We start from the raw sequence: 18,490 nt of genomic DNA on the forward strand, positions 1-18,490 counted from the left end.
TTTTTAAAGAAGTTCTAGGTTTCATAGATGATCAGTTTCAACAAATTAAACATGTGTTCCTTTGAATTGTTGAAGATATTGGTCAACATGTTGAGTATTTTTGATTGAGCATTTATGCATCTGGTAGATCAAGTCTTTCATCGTTACAAAAATGAATTAGTATGCTAAGCTAATCCAATGCGGCCCACGATGTTCTACAAAAGAACTCTCAATATTGATTATACAATCAATCATATAAAGTACAATAATAGTTAATATCTATCCGATGACATATATTCTGAATGAACAACATTTGTGAAAAATATATCAGTGCCACAAAGAGAAAAAAGTTGTTTTCAACATCAAGAATGCGCAAGAAAGGATATTGGAGATGAGTTTGAAGCTCTCTAATCTCAATTTTGCGACATACACAATCCGACTCAATCTTGACACTTGGTTGCTTTCAAACGTATAATGGATACATATATGATATTGCACAACATATGGTGGAAATTTTGATTATTCATATAATCATCATGCCAATGACCATATAACAATATCATATGATTCTATTATTGATTTTCATGAGTTTTCAGATAGAAGATTTGAAATTTGTGATAAATAAATTTATTGACAACATCAACAAGACTTGATGGGATATACATAAAAATATTTTGGTAGGAAGAAAAATCACAATTTAAGGTTATTTTAAATTTATATTTTTCACTTATTTAGTTTTAATAATTTATTTTATTGTTTATGACTTTTTATTATAATGTACTTGTGTCATGTGTTCTTTTATTTTTATCTTTTAAATTTACTTTGATTTATTTTAAATATATGTTATTTTTTAAAAAACTATTTTAATATTTTTAAATTATTTTATTTCAACTACATATTAGCTTAATATCTTTTTTGTCCCGTATGTTAACTTCAGATTAATTTTGGTTCTTTAACTTTAAAAAAGTTTATATTTGTCTCTTAATTCTTTAAGGTTTATCATGTTAATCATTTTTCTCTAACAACTCATAAAACAATCACTAAATTTGTGGCTAACTATTCGAAACAAACTAACATGATAAGTTTTGAAAAATTAAATGATTAATATTAAAAAAATTTAAATTATAAGATTAAAATGAACCTCGAGATTAATATACGAGACAAAATTTTTTATATATATTAATTTAAAATATAAATGTCCAGTTGGAATTCACTTTTAATATTTTTTATATAAATATTTTAAAAAACAAACAACTTATTAAAACAATTAAAAAGTATAAAATAATATAATTTTTTTAGTATACGTCATTTATAAAATCAAAATAAGTTTGTTGAAGATGGAAGCTCTTATTTTGATTATCTCCATTTCTCCATTACTATATATTTGCTGGCATAATAATACACATTTCTAATATATATATATATATATATATATATATACCATCAGAAGGTTTAATATTAAAGATCAAAACACTGAATCATACGTTGAACAAAAAGGTGGGTGATCTCAACCCTTATATCATCTCACACCGTTTAGAACATCAGACGGTCATCCGCATAATACCCCGTCAATTCTGTGAGCAGTTATAGCCTCCTTACTATATAAAGAGGAAATTGCATCATGTCAAGGGTAATTCAAATTCAAATCTCATTCCCTTCATATAATCTCTCATGCAAACTTTGGCGTTAAAGTGCTGACGTTGTAGGTCAGTCCATCCTCCACTGTATCGGAAGCTCGAATCCACTATTGCAATCCACATCCATCGTTCATTGATAAACTCTGGTTCACCATGGAACAATGGTGTCATTTGTGGGAATTGACATCTTGTTCGGACATTTTTCACATTCAATTATTCATCCCTCAATTAAATGAATAAAAGCTACTCCGGCCTAGATATTCAAATCTCTTAAGATCCAATTTGATTGAAGATTAATATCGTTTCTTAGATCTCCCTCTAGATCCATCAGTGATGATAAGTTCCAAAACTACTCACTCAAGTGCACACGGTGAAGCAACCACAACCACAATCGTTCAACCTACCAGGGGTCCATTGTCTCTCCCTCAAAGCGGTGGAGATCAAGTCCTCGTGGATTTTCCATCCGCACAATCACCTCAAGATCATGTCCAACCTAGGACATCACAATGGGCCTTTCTACCTCTCTAGTTCTTAGTATCCACTTTGCAGTTTCAGCCAGGTAAACTACCACTCAGGCCTCTAGAGCCACCAACAATACCTACACCAAAAACACTATTTGCTTTCCAGCTATTGCAAGCTAACCTCGACGTACAAGGTGCTAACGAATTTATGAATAATCTTTATATAATACAACAACATAACTCTCATACCTTATCATAAATATTACTTTGGATTGAAGAAATCCTACACCACACTAATCCAAGGAACAACAATGTACACAAAGTGTTTTCACGTAGAAATCAAGCCGTCGTCCAAGAGCCGATAAATATTCCAATGAAAACTCACCAATAGGGAGTTTAAAAGTATCCAAGCTACCAAAGACATTAAAGACACCAACTCCATCCCTAGATTTGTAAAGGGGAGGATGAACTCACTCCTTCTGAAATCCGCCTCCCTCGAAAGAAGAAAGAATATGAAGAAAATGTTTTAAGTAGAAAGAGAAAGAAAAAAACCCATATTTGGTCGGCCACCAAGGAGAGATATTGGTCGAAAGAAATAATAAAGTGAACATGGACCCCTCTCTAAATTTGATGCCTATACTCCGCTCATGGGAGAAAGTATAAAAAGAATGTGCAAATATAGAGTTAAAGGAAGTTAGGATAAAAAACCTATGTCGTTTTCATAAAAGTCACGACTATAACACATATGATTACATATAGATAAATGAAGCAATTGAAGGGTTTATTAAGAAAGGACTGTTGGTCGAGTACATCAAGGACAACAAGAGGGTTCATGAAGATTACCCAAAGAAAAAGCAATCCTTAAACAAAATGGTTGAAACAATTATTTAGGCAAGGACGCCAGTAGTAAGGAAAATCCTTACTGCCCTTAGAGGTTATTACATTGATGGACTTCCACTGAAATATGTTTTCCTCCCTTAGAGGTAATTACATTATCTCCCTACCACCATTAAAGGTAATTACATTGCTGAAATTTCACTAGAAGATCCTTTTAGCCCTTATAGGTGATTACCTTGTCGAACTTCTACTAGAAGATTTTTGTCTCTCTTAGAGGTGATTACCTTATTGGACTTCCACCAGAAGACCTTTTCCGCCCTTAGAGGTGATTACACTACTAAACTTTCAGTTCCTTGCCGCCCTTAGAGACGATTACACTATTGGATTTCCACTAGAAGATCCTTGTCTCCCTTAAAGATGATTACATATATGGAGTTCCAATAGAAGATCCTTGGCACCCTTAGAGGTGATTACATTGTCAGAGTTCCATTCGAATATCCTTGCATCCCTTGGAGGTGATCACACTGCAAGACTTCCACTTGAAGAGAACGATTCCAGGTGGTGAATTTACGGTCATCCAACTCGTCGACAATCCTGCCTAGTCATTGAAAACACAAGTCGGTCTCCCAACCAGAGTAAGGGAAACATTGGTTGAATTTCTAAGAGCTAGTTCATATCCCATTTGCCACCCTGTTTCTGATATGTCCGATCATAGCCTACCACCAGTTGAACGTCAATCTTGATGTCTGATACATATCCCAACAGAGAAGAAGACAGTACCGATGAAGGCCTAAGATACTACTAGGATATTTCGAGGTCTTTTGGATGCCAATGTTATCGCTGGAGCAAGATATACTGAATGACTTTCCAATGTTGTGCTAGTCAAGAAAGCCTATAGGAAATGGAGAATGTGCATGGGTTACACATATCTTAACCGAGCATGTCCAAAGATTCATATCCATTATCGAAAATATATAAATTGGTGAGCAATTTGGTTGAGTGCAAACTTTTATCGACCAAAAAACTTTGAGCTAAACCTTGTAAAGTAAAGTCATCTCAAAGAACAACATACTTAGGATCTAACGCAAATACCTAATTAGGTAAGAATGACATCCATATGTTGAATTCACATGTTTATATATGCAAGTTGTGGTGTTCACACACGCTCCCAAAATATTGAGAAATGAGGTTTTTATAACTACTTCCAACACAAAGAACCGTACGGTGTATTATGATAAATAATAGAAGAAAACAGTACTGGCGATCTTGATCCCCTAAGAGATACTCAAGTGGCCTAGCTCTTAAAAGCCATCATTGCTAAGCAAGTGAGAGGACACATGTTACGAGTTCCTCAGCGAAAAGGCACCTAATGCGTGAAATGCATTTAAGGCATCCCAATAAAAATGATGTCACATCACGATCTTTCATTTAGCCTAAACAATGATCTGTTAAGAAATGAGCACGATGAAGCCCCCCGTCTTACTAAGTAGCGACATGGGTTTGAGGGAAATTGTTATGGATCACCCATAAGGCATAATAATGAAAACCCAAAAGTGAACGACACAATCATATGGTGGAGATGAATGATCTCAACCCTTAGATCATCTCACACCGTTCATATCAATCATACAATTTTTTGCATAATACACAGTCAATTCCGCAAGCACTTATAACCACCCTACTATATTAAAAGGAAACTTGCCATTTTACAGTCATTTTTATTTGTAATTCAAATTCAAATCTCGTTCCTTTCATCTCACTCTTATACCGACTTAAACGTTGAAGTGTTAATTTTGCAGATTACCCCTTCCTCCACTTTATTAAAAACTCAGATCTACTGTTGTGATCCACATCCATAATTCATTTATTAGTTCAGATTTCACCATGAAATAATATTAAATATTAAAATAATTTTATATAATAAAATTATAATATTAAAATTTTCCATTTCTTGAAAAGAAACATATTCATATTTAGTGTAACGACAATATATAATTTTTATGATTCTAATTACATCTAGTTGTAGAAGGCAATGGAAATCAATTTATGTTATATTTGAAGAATTACTGCTAGAATTATATTGGACGGTAGTACAAACCCGTGGAGTGGAATGGACTAGTGCTGCTGCAAATCAAGAAGCCACGGCACAACTTGGGAATATCCTTATATGCTTTACAATTTTCTCTTTCGTAAAGTGAGATTATAGGCTGTGGTGTGAACTTGCATAATAATTGGGTGTACTGTTTCAACTTCCAATTCCAACATGAAAATTAAGTTCTTTTTTGGCCGGCAATTTCAACAATTATGAAATTATGTTTATTTCTCGGTGCTATAACATGCACTCAAAATACACAACATGCAAATCACATGGAGGTGCCTATTACCAGATTAAATTATCTTTTTCTTTCTAAGTGTATTAATAGAATTTAGAACGCGCTTAGTTGGACATTGGACGGAACATGGAAAAACATAACCAACAATAACATATTCATATTAATCAAATCCTTATAGTAAACAAATAATTTATGTTGCATAATTATAAGGTCGACTTCTTAAATCCAGTCTAAGAAATTACTAATTGACTTTATATCATAGTGAGGATTTTAATTTTATTTTTTAGTTTTCCTTCAATAAATAAAACAAATATATCACCAAAAAAAAACCTCGTACTTAGCCTTGTTCAAGAATTTACTACTAGTATTCAAACTTGAAAACTTAAATCAACTGAAAAGCCTTGAAGTCGTTCATTCCAATTTTCATTATTTTCACGCGCATGACGTGGCAAGAATTCATTCGTAGAGTCAATCTGAACCGGGTCGGTAGAGGGACCCACCCCTTGGCCGGTAATGAAGTCAAGTTATTCATGACTCAAAAAAACCCAATTCACTTAAAACCCAACCCAACAAACACAACAACACTTCAATTTCCTTCTACTCTATTCTCCTCGTCGCTTCAACTTCTGTAACAAACAAAAACACAACAACCTCTTTTTCTCCGATGAACTCACTTCACTTCCACAACCCAAAACCTTAATCTCTCCTACTTCATTATACTACTAGTTAGTTACAAACAAATTATTTATCTATATTTCATTTACATTTAATAAAAATTGAGTTATCATTATGTATAACTCAACCACGCGTGTTACCAAAGAGCCCTTAGGTTCACAAATTGGGCGTTTCACATTCGATACGTCGTCGTTTCTCAACTTAAGCTCCGAAGCTTGTTCTCCATCACTCATCTCAAATTTCTTGTACTTCAACAACGTAGCGCGTGGAGCAAAACGCACCGTTTCGTTGAGCTCAAAGCTTGGTGGTGGTGGATATAGGTTCCGGGACATTCTTTACGATTTTAACAGAGCTGTTAGGTTTCATTGTGAGAGAATTCCGCTCGGGTTTGCTTCGTTGCAAGTAGGTGACGGTAACGGTGACGGGAATAATGGTGGTTACGGTAACGGTGAGGGTGATGGGAATGGTGTTGGAAGAATTGGGAATGGGACTGTTGTGGAAGATGATGGATTGGAATTGAAGGGCTCTGGTTGTGGGAAACCTAAAAAGGTTTTGATTTTGATGAGTGATACTGGTGGTGGTCATCGAGCTTCTGCTGAAGCTATTAAAGCTGCTTTTTATCAAGAATATGGCGATGATTACCAGGTTCTTTTTGTTTATTGAGTTAATTAGTTTTTTTTGGTGTAATTAGAAGAAAAACTGTGGGACTTTTAGTTAGAAGCAAGGAAATTTTTAGGTAAACTACTTAAGGTGATGTTAAATGAAGAGTTTATGATATAAGCTTTTATGCATTGAGCAATATGGTTAAATTGTTTCTATATAAGGTCTAAGTTGTTTTTGTTAGCTATCTTGGAGAGTTTAGTTGAATAAGCTAGAAAGTAAAAATAGCTTATGGCGTGTTAAGTGATAAGATAGTTCAAACTGAACTGTTAATAAACTCTTTCAAATGTACTTCTAGTATTTAGTAAGCTGCTTCTAAGTACACACTTAGAGAAGAGAAGTACTTGCACTATGTAAACTGCTTTTACTGCGAAGATGGTTAACTCTGCATACGATAATAGAATATGATAATAAGCTATCTTAAGTAAATTATCCCATGTGTAGGCAAATTAGTTTTGATTATTATTTGATATTTTAGAGTATGTTTGGATTGATGGAATGTGACGGAATGGAGCGGAATGGAATGATAAATAGTGAGATTCCATTGTTTGGATTTGTTAATAATGGATGGAATGGAATGGAATGGAACATGATGGAATTCATTCCATCCCATCTCCCATTTTTTGTTCTATCCGATTTGGGATGTATGCAATGGAATGAGATATTTTTATTGAAATAGCCAAACAATGGAGTGAGATCTATATTTCATTCCGCTCCCACTCCATCCCATTCCGTTATGCCTCATTCCTCTCCTCTCCGCTATGTTCCATCAATCCAAACATAGTCTTGGCTAGGTATTTCATTTGTAAAACTTCTATCCAGAAGGGACTAACTTGGTACTAGTTTTGTAGATTTGATGATTAATTTATGCATGGGAATAAATTCAGGATTAATTTGAAAGAAAATGGTAATTTTAGGACTGTGGTGTTCGAATGTTACTGTGTAGGAAATAAGCTTGCGTGTGTGTGAGTGAACATATGTGTATTTTTTTTTGTTGGGTTTTGTTTACAGTTTGGAATTCATGATATGCAGGTGTTTGTTACCGATTTGTGGTCTGAGCACACACCTTGGCCGTTCAACCAACTGCCCAAGAGCTATAGCTTTTTGGTGAAACATGGTCCATTGTGGAAGATGACCTACTATGGAACTGCCCCACGTCTAGTTCATCAGTCCAATTTTGCCGCAACTTCAACATTCATAGCTCGGTGAGATTTTGGTTTCTCCTTTTCACATACCAGTTAGTTAGTACTGTTTTTTCCTTATCAAATAACTTCAATGAGAAAATAAAAATAAATGAGTTAATATATGCTGTGGCCAATAACTATTACGATTATACATGATAGTCAGGGCATTAACTGGCCTGTCTAGTATTCACTCGGTTATTTAAGTTTTTTAGTTACCTTTGTATCGTTCAAACAATATAAAATGTTAGTATATTAGAATAGTTTCATTGTCTTTATGAACTGGATTTCTAGTGGTGGAGATAAGTTATTATCATTTATCCGATACATCAATATCATACATGCATTTTTTGTTCAATACATGGTTCTTCAATACAATAAAAATGACAGCATGGCAGTTTGGCAATATTTCAGCACGGTTCTGATTTGATATCTGACCACTACCAATATAAAGAGCACGGCATTCTCAAACAATTCCCCTTCTGATCGACAACATTGGGTGGAAGTCATTCCTTATTTTTCAAGCTGGGTTTGTAGGGATAAGTTAGGCCAAACTCATTCTAAGATTGTATTAGATCCTATCCAAAATCTATTGGCTCGCAATCTATGGGGTCTCCCGCTTATGGGCCACACTCCATGTCCTGAGCGTGAGGGGAGTGTGTTAAGAATCCTGCATTGGAGGAGAAAAGTACTTAAAATAAGTTTACAAGTAGGAAACATCTCTCATCTTAAAAGCCAGTTTTGTTGGGTAGAGTTAGACTGAAACCAAATTCTAAGACAATGTAGTACATTATGTTAATAGTAATTAATATTTGACCGAAGTTATTGTAATTTGCTGGTGTTGATACAGATTTTGTTAGTTCTAGAAACTAATTTTATTTACTCTAGATCTTCTCTGATAAAGTTTAATAATATCACATGTCAGTGTTTAAGGGTATCCTATTTTTTTTACAGTGAGGTTGCTAAAGGGTTAATGAAGTATCAGCCTGACATAATAATCAGTGTGCATCCACTTATGCAACACGTTCCACTTCGCATTTTGAGATCAAGGGGTCTTTTAGATAAGATTGTTTTTACAACAGTTATTACAGATTTGAGTACATGCCATCCAACATGGTTAGTTTAGTTCTGTTTTTTTTTTGTATTTTCTATACCAAAATATTACCAATAATATAATTTTGACATTTTATTTCTTGTGTTTTTTAGGTTTCACAAGCTTGTAACTAGATGTTATTGTCCAACTACAGATGTTGCAAAAAGGGCAATGAAAGCCGGACTCCAGCAAACCCAAATAAAGATTTATGGCCTACCTGTTAGACCTTCCTTTGTTAAGCCTGTTCGGCCGAAGGTATGTCATGTTCTTAAATTCATATAGCTATGGGTTGATTGTCGACTACTAGTTAACCTACAATTCTGAAATTGGCATGAAATATGCAGTGGTAGTATACTTATCATTCCAAATGACCTTTTCTGGATTGTTAGGATAATAGGAGTTATTAATTCTCTCAGTTAGTTGCTTGTTCAGTGATTCAAGTTGTTAGCTTTATTCGAATTACTGCTTGCAAATTATAGCCATTTATGCCACCATTGCGCAATAGGCTAAGGGTAGACATGCATTGTCGATTACAATCTTGGCCATGGTTTTACTGAAAATTCTTGTATAGACCATCTCCACCAATATCATGTCTCAATCTTTGATTTTATTATTATTTTCGGGGTCTTTTATATTTCAGAAATGACTACAAATTGTTGTCTCTCTCAAATACACTCTTCTCTTTCCTGTTCCCTTCACATGCTTCCAGTAATCTAGCAAGTTTTTTTTTTCCTCCCTTGCATATATCTTATTCTGTCAGTTGCTTGCAACATACACTACCCTTGGTTATCATCAAACTAACAGCATTCACCAAACCAATGCAGCTCACTTCTATGCGAGGAATCTGTGTAGCGCTATCCTTGTTGATATCAATCCCTGCTACCATGTTAGTCATTATTCTTGATGGGTTTGGTGCTGCTGTTCCAGAAATCATCTTCTTTTCTCATGTTTTGGTGGTTGTTTTTGACGGGCTAGTTGGGGTTGGTGTTCTAGATAGCAAATTGACCTTTAGGCCCTTCTTTTCTATCATGCCCCTTGAAAACAAAATTGAACTCCACATAACAATACTTTCGAGTCTTAGAAAACAGGTCCCCAATCAATAACTGAACCCTGACTTTATTAAACAACACTTATACTCTTTGTTCGTTTTTCACTTCAAAACAAAAACCAAGTTTGATTGGGTTTTACACAGGAATGATCAGGGACCAATGTCATAGATGGAAGAAGAGAGAGATAGAGCGAGTAAGAGGCAGGCAGTGGAGTGAGAGAGAAAGTGGGGGGTGGAGTCTGTTTGCAATTTTTATTTTTTTAACTAACCAACAACAGCCAAGCGTTATCCCACTAAGTGGGGTTGGCTACATGGATCAACTTCCGCCATAATGTTCTATCCATGACCATGTTTTTATCCAAATTGTTAAACATCAAAATCTTTCTTAATAATTTCTCTTATAGTTTTCCTAGGTCTTCCTCTACCTCTAGCTATTTAATCTAAACCATTCAATAAAATAATTCTATATCTACTGTTAATATGACCTGGTTGTTGTTTTAGTCTTAATCTCAGCTAGTCAGATAGGGCTTGGTTGTTATTGTTGTTAGTGTTAAAGCATTGGTGGTTCATGGTGGACAATTGTAGAATTCACCATATTTTGCACTTAGTTACTTTTTACTTCCCATGTTAGCCTTGGGAAAAGTGAATTATAATTTTTCTCAGTAATCAAATATTGAATGGTTCAATGCAACAATCAATTGCTTTGTTGTTTATTATGGGTTCCGATTCTTTAACTAGGGACTGTAGTGAAATAATGTAGTTTTAGGTTAGTATACATGATAGCTGAAATGAAACAGTAGTTTCACTATTTTTCCTTCTAATCCAACCTTCATGATCAATTAACTGTATGTGTTTGATTTGTATCTGCTTCACTAATTGACTGCTAATTATCACACTCAACCCTCCTCTTTTCTCCCAACATGGGACCGTCTATGTACATAATTATTTCATGTTTTTGCATTTGATTTTCTCTAACATATGTTCATGTGTTTAGCTTCTGTAATTCTTTTGCACAGGAAGAACATTTGATTTTCTTTTACATATGTTCACTTTATTTAGCTTCTGTAATTCTTTTGGACAGGAAGAACTGAGGAGAGATTTAGGAATGGATGAGGATCTTCCTGCTGTATTATTGATAGGAGGAGGTGAAGGTATGGGTCCTATTGAGGCTACTGCTCGGGCACTTGGAGATTTATTAAACGAGGATGGGATTCCCACAGGTCAGATCCTTGTGATCTGCGGTCGCAATAAAAAGCTTGCAAACAAACTCAGTTCTATTAAGTGGAAGATTCCTGTAAAGGTATATTGATACACTATAACTGTTTTATAGCAGTGGTTGTGATTTTACTTAAACTAGTGTATGCATGTTCTATACTTCTATTACATGATGGACTTTCCATACGGGAGCCCCTAAATGATTTTGTTTATACTCATGTTTTAGGTCAAGGGGTTTGTTACCAAAATGGAGGAATGCATGGGAGCTTGTGATTGCATTATTACAAAGGTTTGTTTTCACTGTTGCGGCTGTTTATTTCTCACTTTGTTATGGCATTGGCACCTACCTATTGATGGATTTTTTTACGGTTTTGTAGGCAGGCCCAGGGACAATTGCAGAGGCTATGATTCGAGGCCTCCCTATTATTTTAAATGATTACATTGCCGGGCAGGTAATGTGGTTCTTATAATTGCAACTGCATCCTTGTCATTAATTTTTATTTTGAAAAAAGTTATCTTGCTCAATTGTGGCTAATCAATGAAACTAAATTTAGAGTTGTCAATTATGAATTGAATACGGTGGTGAACTTAACATCATTTCTTTTGATTTCAGGAGGCTGGCAATGTTCCCTATGTAGTTGAAAATGGATGTGGAAAGTACTCTAAATCACCTAAGGCGATAGCGAAGATCGTTGCGGACTGGTTTGGTCCAAAATCCGACGAATTAAAAGAGATGTCACAAAATGCATTGAAGCTAGCAAGGCCAGATTCTGTGTTCAAGATTGTCCATGACATGCACGAGCTAGTAAAGCAAAGAAGCTTATTAAAAGAGTATTCTTGTACAGCTTAACCTACACAGCGGCTATTTTTTTGAATGAGTATTTTGTGAAAAATGCAAAAGGCAACAAAGGTGTATTTCTAGCAAAAATGCCTTATGTTTCTCCACCATTTTCATATTAATGTTAAGTTGCCCATTTGAAATAAATAATAGTTCAATAGTAATAGTAATAATGATAATAATAATAGTCTTGGCTGTTTTCTTTGCATTATTTGTTCCCTTCAAATTTTTATAGTTCATGTTCAGAGAAAGCGTTCGGTATGTGAAAACTGAACACTATAGTTGATGCACTAAAAGTAAATAATCAGTAACAAATATATTGGCTAGTTTTGAATATTAAATTATAATTAATTTATTATAAGTTTCTTTACTTTCATCGTAAGGGTATTCCAAAGAGCTATTTAGTTACACAAAGGATAACAACACATTGCCACATTACATGTGTATAAATTTACAAATGATACTCTTTGGTGCCAGGTGAGTTCTGTATGTGAATATTCGATGGGAAAATCTCATTGCATATAGGAAACATCTCTAATTTCAACAAAAGAAAATTGTGTTTGAACAACCTTATGTTGTATGTTGGATGATGTAAACAATGTCCTTAAGATTTTAGATATTATAACTACATTTAAGAATCTTAAGTACATAACTACATTGCACAACATAAGCTTGCTAAGGTGCAAACTCTTTAGAATTAGAGATACTTAATATATGGGAAAAATTTGCTCAATTTTAGTTCATATTGCTTGGGATAAATGACTAGAATTTTCACCTAAGAGTTCACGTAATACACCTAAGAAATTGCTTGATTTTACTTCGTACTAGTAAATCGCGTAATTAGGATTATTAATTTGAAGTATATATGGATAGATTATGACCAAACTCTGGATTATTTTTCGGTATGATATTAAAATAATTTTAAGTAATTAATATTCACACAATTAGTGATACAAATTGTTACTGGGGTAAAACGGGTTTAGCCAAAACGGGTTTAGCCACGTTGAACAAGTCCATTTTGCCTATATTTTTCACGGAGTGAGGGTAGGTTTTAGGCTGACACCCTATATTATGTATGTCCCGCCTATTTTTTACGGACGCGAGCATTAAAGGGACGAACACACACGCCACATGCACACACACCCACACGCACACACATGTTTCCTAAGGGAACCAACCTAAGATGTCTACGTCCCAATGGTAAAAAAGTCTGAGCGAAGTCATTGATTGAAGAAGATCAGGCAAAGTGTGATGGAAGTCAGGGTGCCTCTGATACTAGTCACACTTGACAAAAATCATGATATCCTTCATCAGGGTAGGTCAATAATATTCCACTCTAAGCAAATTATGGGCGGATTTTTTCCCGCTGATATGGCTGCCACAAGCTCCTTTGTGGACTTCGGCGAGCACCAGGGTGCTTCGTGCTCTCCCAGATACCGTAGCATTGGAGATGCTCTCCGTATTTTATAAAGTTTTCCTGCGAGAAGGAGGTACTTGGCCATTTGTTTTCGGACTTTCCTTGCTTCCCCTTCCTCTAGTGGAAGTTCGTATTTCTGCAGGTATCGCACTACGGGCGACATTTGTGAGTGCACTATCCTTTTTAGAAATGTTTTGAATGATGTCAAAACTAGGACACTTAGTATTTATATATATTGGACCTTATCCTCTATGTCTAGATGTGCATTTAAAATCAGGTTGGATATGTTTTTACAACTCAAAATTACGTTTTTATGTGAAAAACAAGGTTATAGGTCAACACATCCAAGTTATAGGTCGACACATACTGAAGGTTTTACAAAATCAAAGTTGATGTCTTCTATTTGTCGACACACAAGCTCCATAGGTTGACTCATAACATGTTTAGGTCGACACATCCCGTCTTGAGGTTGACACATGCTGAGCTTTGGCAAAGTCAAATTCTCTGCTTGCTTGAGGCCGGCACAATAGAAGCTAAAATGCATACATGGATTGACACACTAATAATATGGGTCGACACATACTATTTTGAAAATTCCAACTTGTAATTTTTATAAAATCTATTTTTTTTTTACTTTTTCACACACACGCGCACACACATATATATAAATATATATGCTCATGCATCCTTTTTAAAATATTAAAATCAAGAATATATAAAGAATTTTCTCATTATCTTCAATATTTTTTTATGTATACAGACAACAACTACACATAATCATTTTTGTTGGGTGTCATCTAGATACAAGCTTGATAAGGTTCAATTTAGAATTTGTGTAATTAAATTGGGTTGAAATTTCTTTGGGGATTTCACTGATTAAATCAGTTGGAGTGTTCCCTCAAAGATCAAGGGTGATTTAAGGGTTTTTGGCGCAAGATTTTGCAATTTGGATTTAGCCGAGTGAAAGCTTTGAAGAAAGGAGTTTCTTTTAAAGGAGTAATGGAACCGGATGATCAATTGAAAATCTTGGGACACTTGATCTTGCTTAAGATCAAGGGAAGAGAAGAAGATATAATCAATATCAAATTTGAGATTTGGGGGTTTGAATTTTTATTTATCTCTTATATATAACATTTGTAAAATTTAATTGAATATCTCAATTTCATTTGGAATTAGAGGAAGACTTACTTCAAACTGTTTTGTAAGATAATTGCAATCTATAAAATTGCAATTGGATTTCACAATAACAACACAAATGAAAAATTAGTTTGGTGTTCATTTCACACCAAATATTTGATAAATTATCTTTGTCAATTTTTGTTTCTTATTTCATTACAAATTGATTATCAAAGTGTACAATTGTTCAAACATTATTTCGTAAAACATATTGATTTGTTTTCTAATCATTGTTATACACTTATTTCATTTTCTTATGGTTTAATACGCATATCTAACTCTTCTGATAATGGTTTGAGATAGACGGGTGTTGATCCGAAATGCTTTTGCCTGCCATATAAAATAGTTTGAAAAAGGACATATAAAATAGTTTGAAAATAGTCTAATCAAAATTTTATTTGCGATCTAGATCGTTGCCCGCGTCTAACAAGTGGTATCACGAGTAGGGGTGGCAAAATGGATGGATTGGATGGATATGGATTGGATCGTTAATGGATGGATCAAAACAATCCATTATCCATTAACAATCCACTAATTTTTTTTTAAAAATATCCAATCCAATCCATCCATTAAGAATAAAAATCCATCCAATCCATCCATTATCATATTTTTAGTGGATGGATATCCATCCATCCATTTCTTTTTCCTTCAAAAATTTTCTTTTTTTGAAAAAAATCACTTATTTTTTTAATAAAACAATATCAACTTTTTTCGAGAAAAATCATTTTTTTAAAAAAAAAATATATATTTTTGTATTTTCTAAAAAAATAATTTAAAAATTGTTTTTTTTTTGAAAAAAAATATTTTTTTTATATTTTTAAAAAAATAAATTTTTCGAAAATAAAATCAAAATTTGGTATTTTTCAAAATTATTTTTAAATTTTTGAAAAAAAAACGATTTTTTGTATTTTCAAAAAAAAATATTTTTTATTTTTAAAAAAAAAAAATTAATATTTGAAAAAAATTATTTTTTTAAAATTAGATAAAAAAATCCATTGGATCATTAAAATGTGTTGGATGGATTGGATCAATCCATGCTTATAAATGGATGGATTGGATCAATCCATTAACTTAATTTTTTATGTAGTGGATGGATTGGATGGATTTTTTGATGGATGGATTGGATGGATTTTCTCTAAATGGATCCAATTGCCACCCCTAATCACGAGCACAAGTTTATCTTGTGCTTCGAAATCACTTATTAGATTATGACTCCCAAACCTAAAAGAGCGTATAATAGAGCTTCAAAACCGCTTATTAGATTATGACTCCATGTATCAATTTGCACATGACAAAATGGTTTAAAAGATATATAATTAATGGCAGAACAATTTTTGGTCTGTTTTGCAATAATGCGTTGCTCACATGAAATTTTGCTATAGTTTTTACAAATTAATTTATTATTAATAATAATTATAAAGAACATGCATACAAGTGCTCTAAGAATGAGTGGACGACCTTGATGATAGAGATATAAATGTATCTCAGTTTAAAATTTGTTTTGATATAAAGTTAGAATTGTTTTGACAAACATATTTATAAAATCTGATGTCCTTCACCTTGTGCGTCCCTTTTATAACGACGTATCATTGTCACTACATAAAGTATCAGAAATATGAGTTTTACTAAAAGAAGATTCTCCTATATTACGGATCATATCTTATAGTCGATCATTCATATCTACATCAGCTTTATGTCTTTGTGACGTCGCATTTTGTTTTTTTCTATACTTCATAATGCCGCATTCATATTATATAATTTTGGTAAATTCTATTACAATAAATAAATAAATATATATATAAAAATGAGTAGATTATATTGACAAACTCGTTGGGAGATTCGTAAGCTTTTACAATTTTACGAGTCTAAGAAGAAAAATGAGTAGAATTGTGCATATAATCATTTTTCTGATTTTTTTAATAAAAAAACCCAAAAAGGGCCCAAATTTCACAAACAATTATTTATTTAAAAAATCCTTGTTTTATTGCTTGTGTGAGAATTATAAACGTCTCTCTCATAGTCTTTTCTTTCAGAAATGTTTCTAGTACCCTTCAATTATGGCGTGTACACGTTTGTTATCAAAACGTAAATCAATCCTTTTTTGGGTAAATGTTCTCTTGTATATTTCTCTTAGATGCTTCCCTTGTATTTCTCTTAGATGCCGTTTCGTTTCAATTTATAATTTATGGAAGGACAAATTTTTGTCTATTTTGCAATAAAGCTCACGTCAAAATTTTGTATAGTTCTTGGTAACTAATTTTTCATTAATCTATATATCTAGAAAAATAAGATACATTGAAATTTTCCTTATTATCCATTCCCATTTTTTTTGCCACCTTCCCATTTTAGGCTCTATATATCTAGAAAAATAAGATACATTGAAATTTTCCTTATTATCCATTCCCATTTATTTGTCACCTCCCCATTTTAGGGACAAACATTGTATTTTCACATAATTTCAACCTTATATATTATTATTATTATTATATTCTACTATCTTTTTTGAAAGTTTGTTTACCACTTATCCATCTAATGTAAGCAAATTAAGAAAGTAGATAAAACATATATGAATCAAATCTCTTGTCAAATTTTCAAATATCTCTCTCTCTCTCTCAATTTTTATTATATAATATTTTTTCTATTATCTCTTTTTTCAAAATCATTATTTTTTTTTCTTACCATATTTTTCCTTTTCTTTTTGTTTTTTCAGGTTATAAATCTACTCATACAAAAACGGAAATAAGTAGTAACTTTGAGAAATATAAAAAATGTCTTCATTTTTAAAATTATTATCTTTCTTATCATTTTTTTCTTCTTAATATCTTTTTCCATTTATTTTGTTTTTCCGGTTTGTAGGTTTACCGTTACAAAGACAAAAACGGATAGTAACTTTCAAAAATATAAGTGCAAACATAAGTAAATATTTTAGGAGACAAAATTTTAATTTTATATATACCTTTGTGTATGTGTAAAATTATTTTGCCTAAGAGTCATACATCTATATTTAAGTTGTATATGATTTAAGAATAACTATCATTAAAGATTTGTTTACCTTTATCCTTTTGTTTTCAAAATCATTATCTTTCTTATTTTATTTTTCTTATCATATTTTTCCTTTTCTTTTTGTTTTTTCAAGTTATAAATCTACTTAGGGGTGGCAAACGGGTATGTCCGTCCCATTTAGGCCCGCCCCGCAAAAACCTGCTTTTTGCGGGGCGGGCGGGACGGTCATAGTTGAGGATGTGGGCCTAAAACTTAGATCCACCCCGCAAAAAATGAGACGGACACTGCACTCTTTAAGCCTAAAAATGCAAAAATTTATGTAAATACATGTGTCCACAAAAGCCCGCGAAAAAAACGGGGCGGACACATTTGAGGGTAAAGGCCTAAATCCTTGGCCCGTCCCGCACAAAAGTGCGGGCAAAACGGACATGTCCAGCGGGCCGAGCCCGTTTTGCCACCCCTAAATCTACTCATACAAAAACGGAAATAAGTAGTAACTTTGAGAAATGTAAGAAGTATCTTCATTTTCAAAATTATTATCTTTCTTATCATTTTTTTCTTCTTAATATCTTTTTTCCATTTATTTTGTTTTTCCGGTTTGTAGGTTTACCGTTACAAAGACAAAAACGGGTAGTAACTTTCAAAAATATAAGTGCAAACATAAGTAAATATTTTACTTATGTGTATGTGTAAAATTATTTTGCCTAAGAGTCATACATCTATATTTAAGTTGTATATGATTTAAGAATAACTATCATTAAAGATTTGTTTATATTTTACTTATGTGGAGACAAAATTTTAACTTTATATATACATTTGTGTATGTGTAAAATTATTTATTTACCTTTATCCTTTTGTTTTGGAAATATTTGATAAGCTCTATTAGTTCAATTATTTTTGTAAAATGTAATCTTATTATAAAATTTATTTGAAAATT

The 18,490-nt window shown here is 33.0% G+C and overlaps 1 protein-coding gene across 1 annotated transcript; it reads left to right on the forward strand.

Moving 5' to 3' along the window:
* Positions 1–5,804: 5,804 nt before the first annotated feature.
* Positions 5,805–12,168, forward strand: LOC127092901 (probable monogalactosyldiacylglycerol synthase, chloroplastic). Its single transcript, XM_051031791.1, has 8 exons — positions 5,805–6,567; positions 7,615–7,787; positions 8,718–8,879; positions 8,970–9,111; positions 10,986–11,204; positions 11,346–11,408; positions 11,497–11,571; positions 11,733–12,168. The coding sequence occupies exons 1-8, from the start codon at positions 6,037–6,039 to the stop codon at positions 11,967–11,969; spliced, it is 1,602 nt and encodes a 533-aa protein (XP_050887748.1). The 5' UTR covers positions 5,805–6,036; the 3' UTR covers positions 11,970–12,168.
* Positions 12,169–18,490: the final 6,322 nt, after the last annotated feature.

Source organism: Lathyrus oleraceus, chromosome 6 (assembly GCF_024323335.1).
Source record: "Lathyrus oleraceus cultivar Zhongwan6 chromosome 6, CAAS_Psat_ZW6_1.0, whole genome shotgun sequence".
NCBI lineage: Eukaryota > Viridiplantae > Streptophyta > Magnoliopsida > Fabales > Fabaceae > Lathyrus > Lathyrus oleraceus.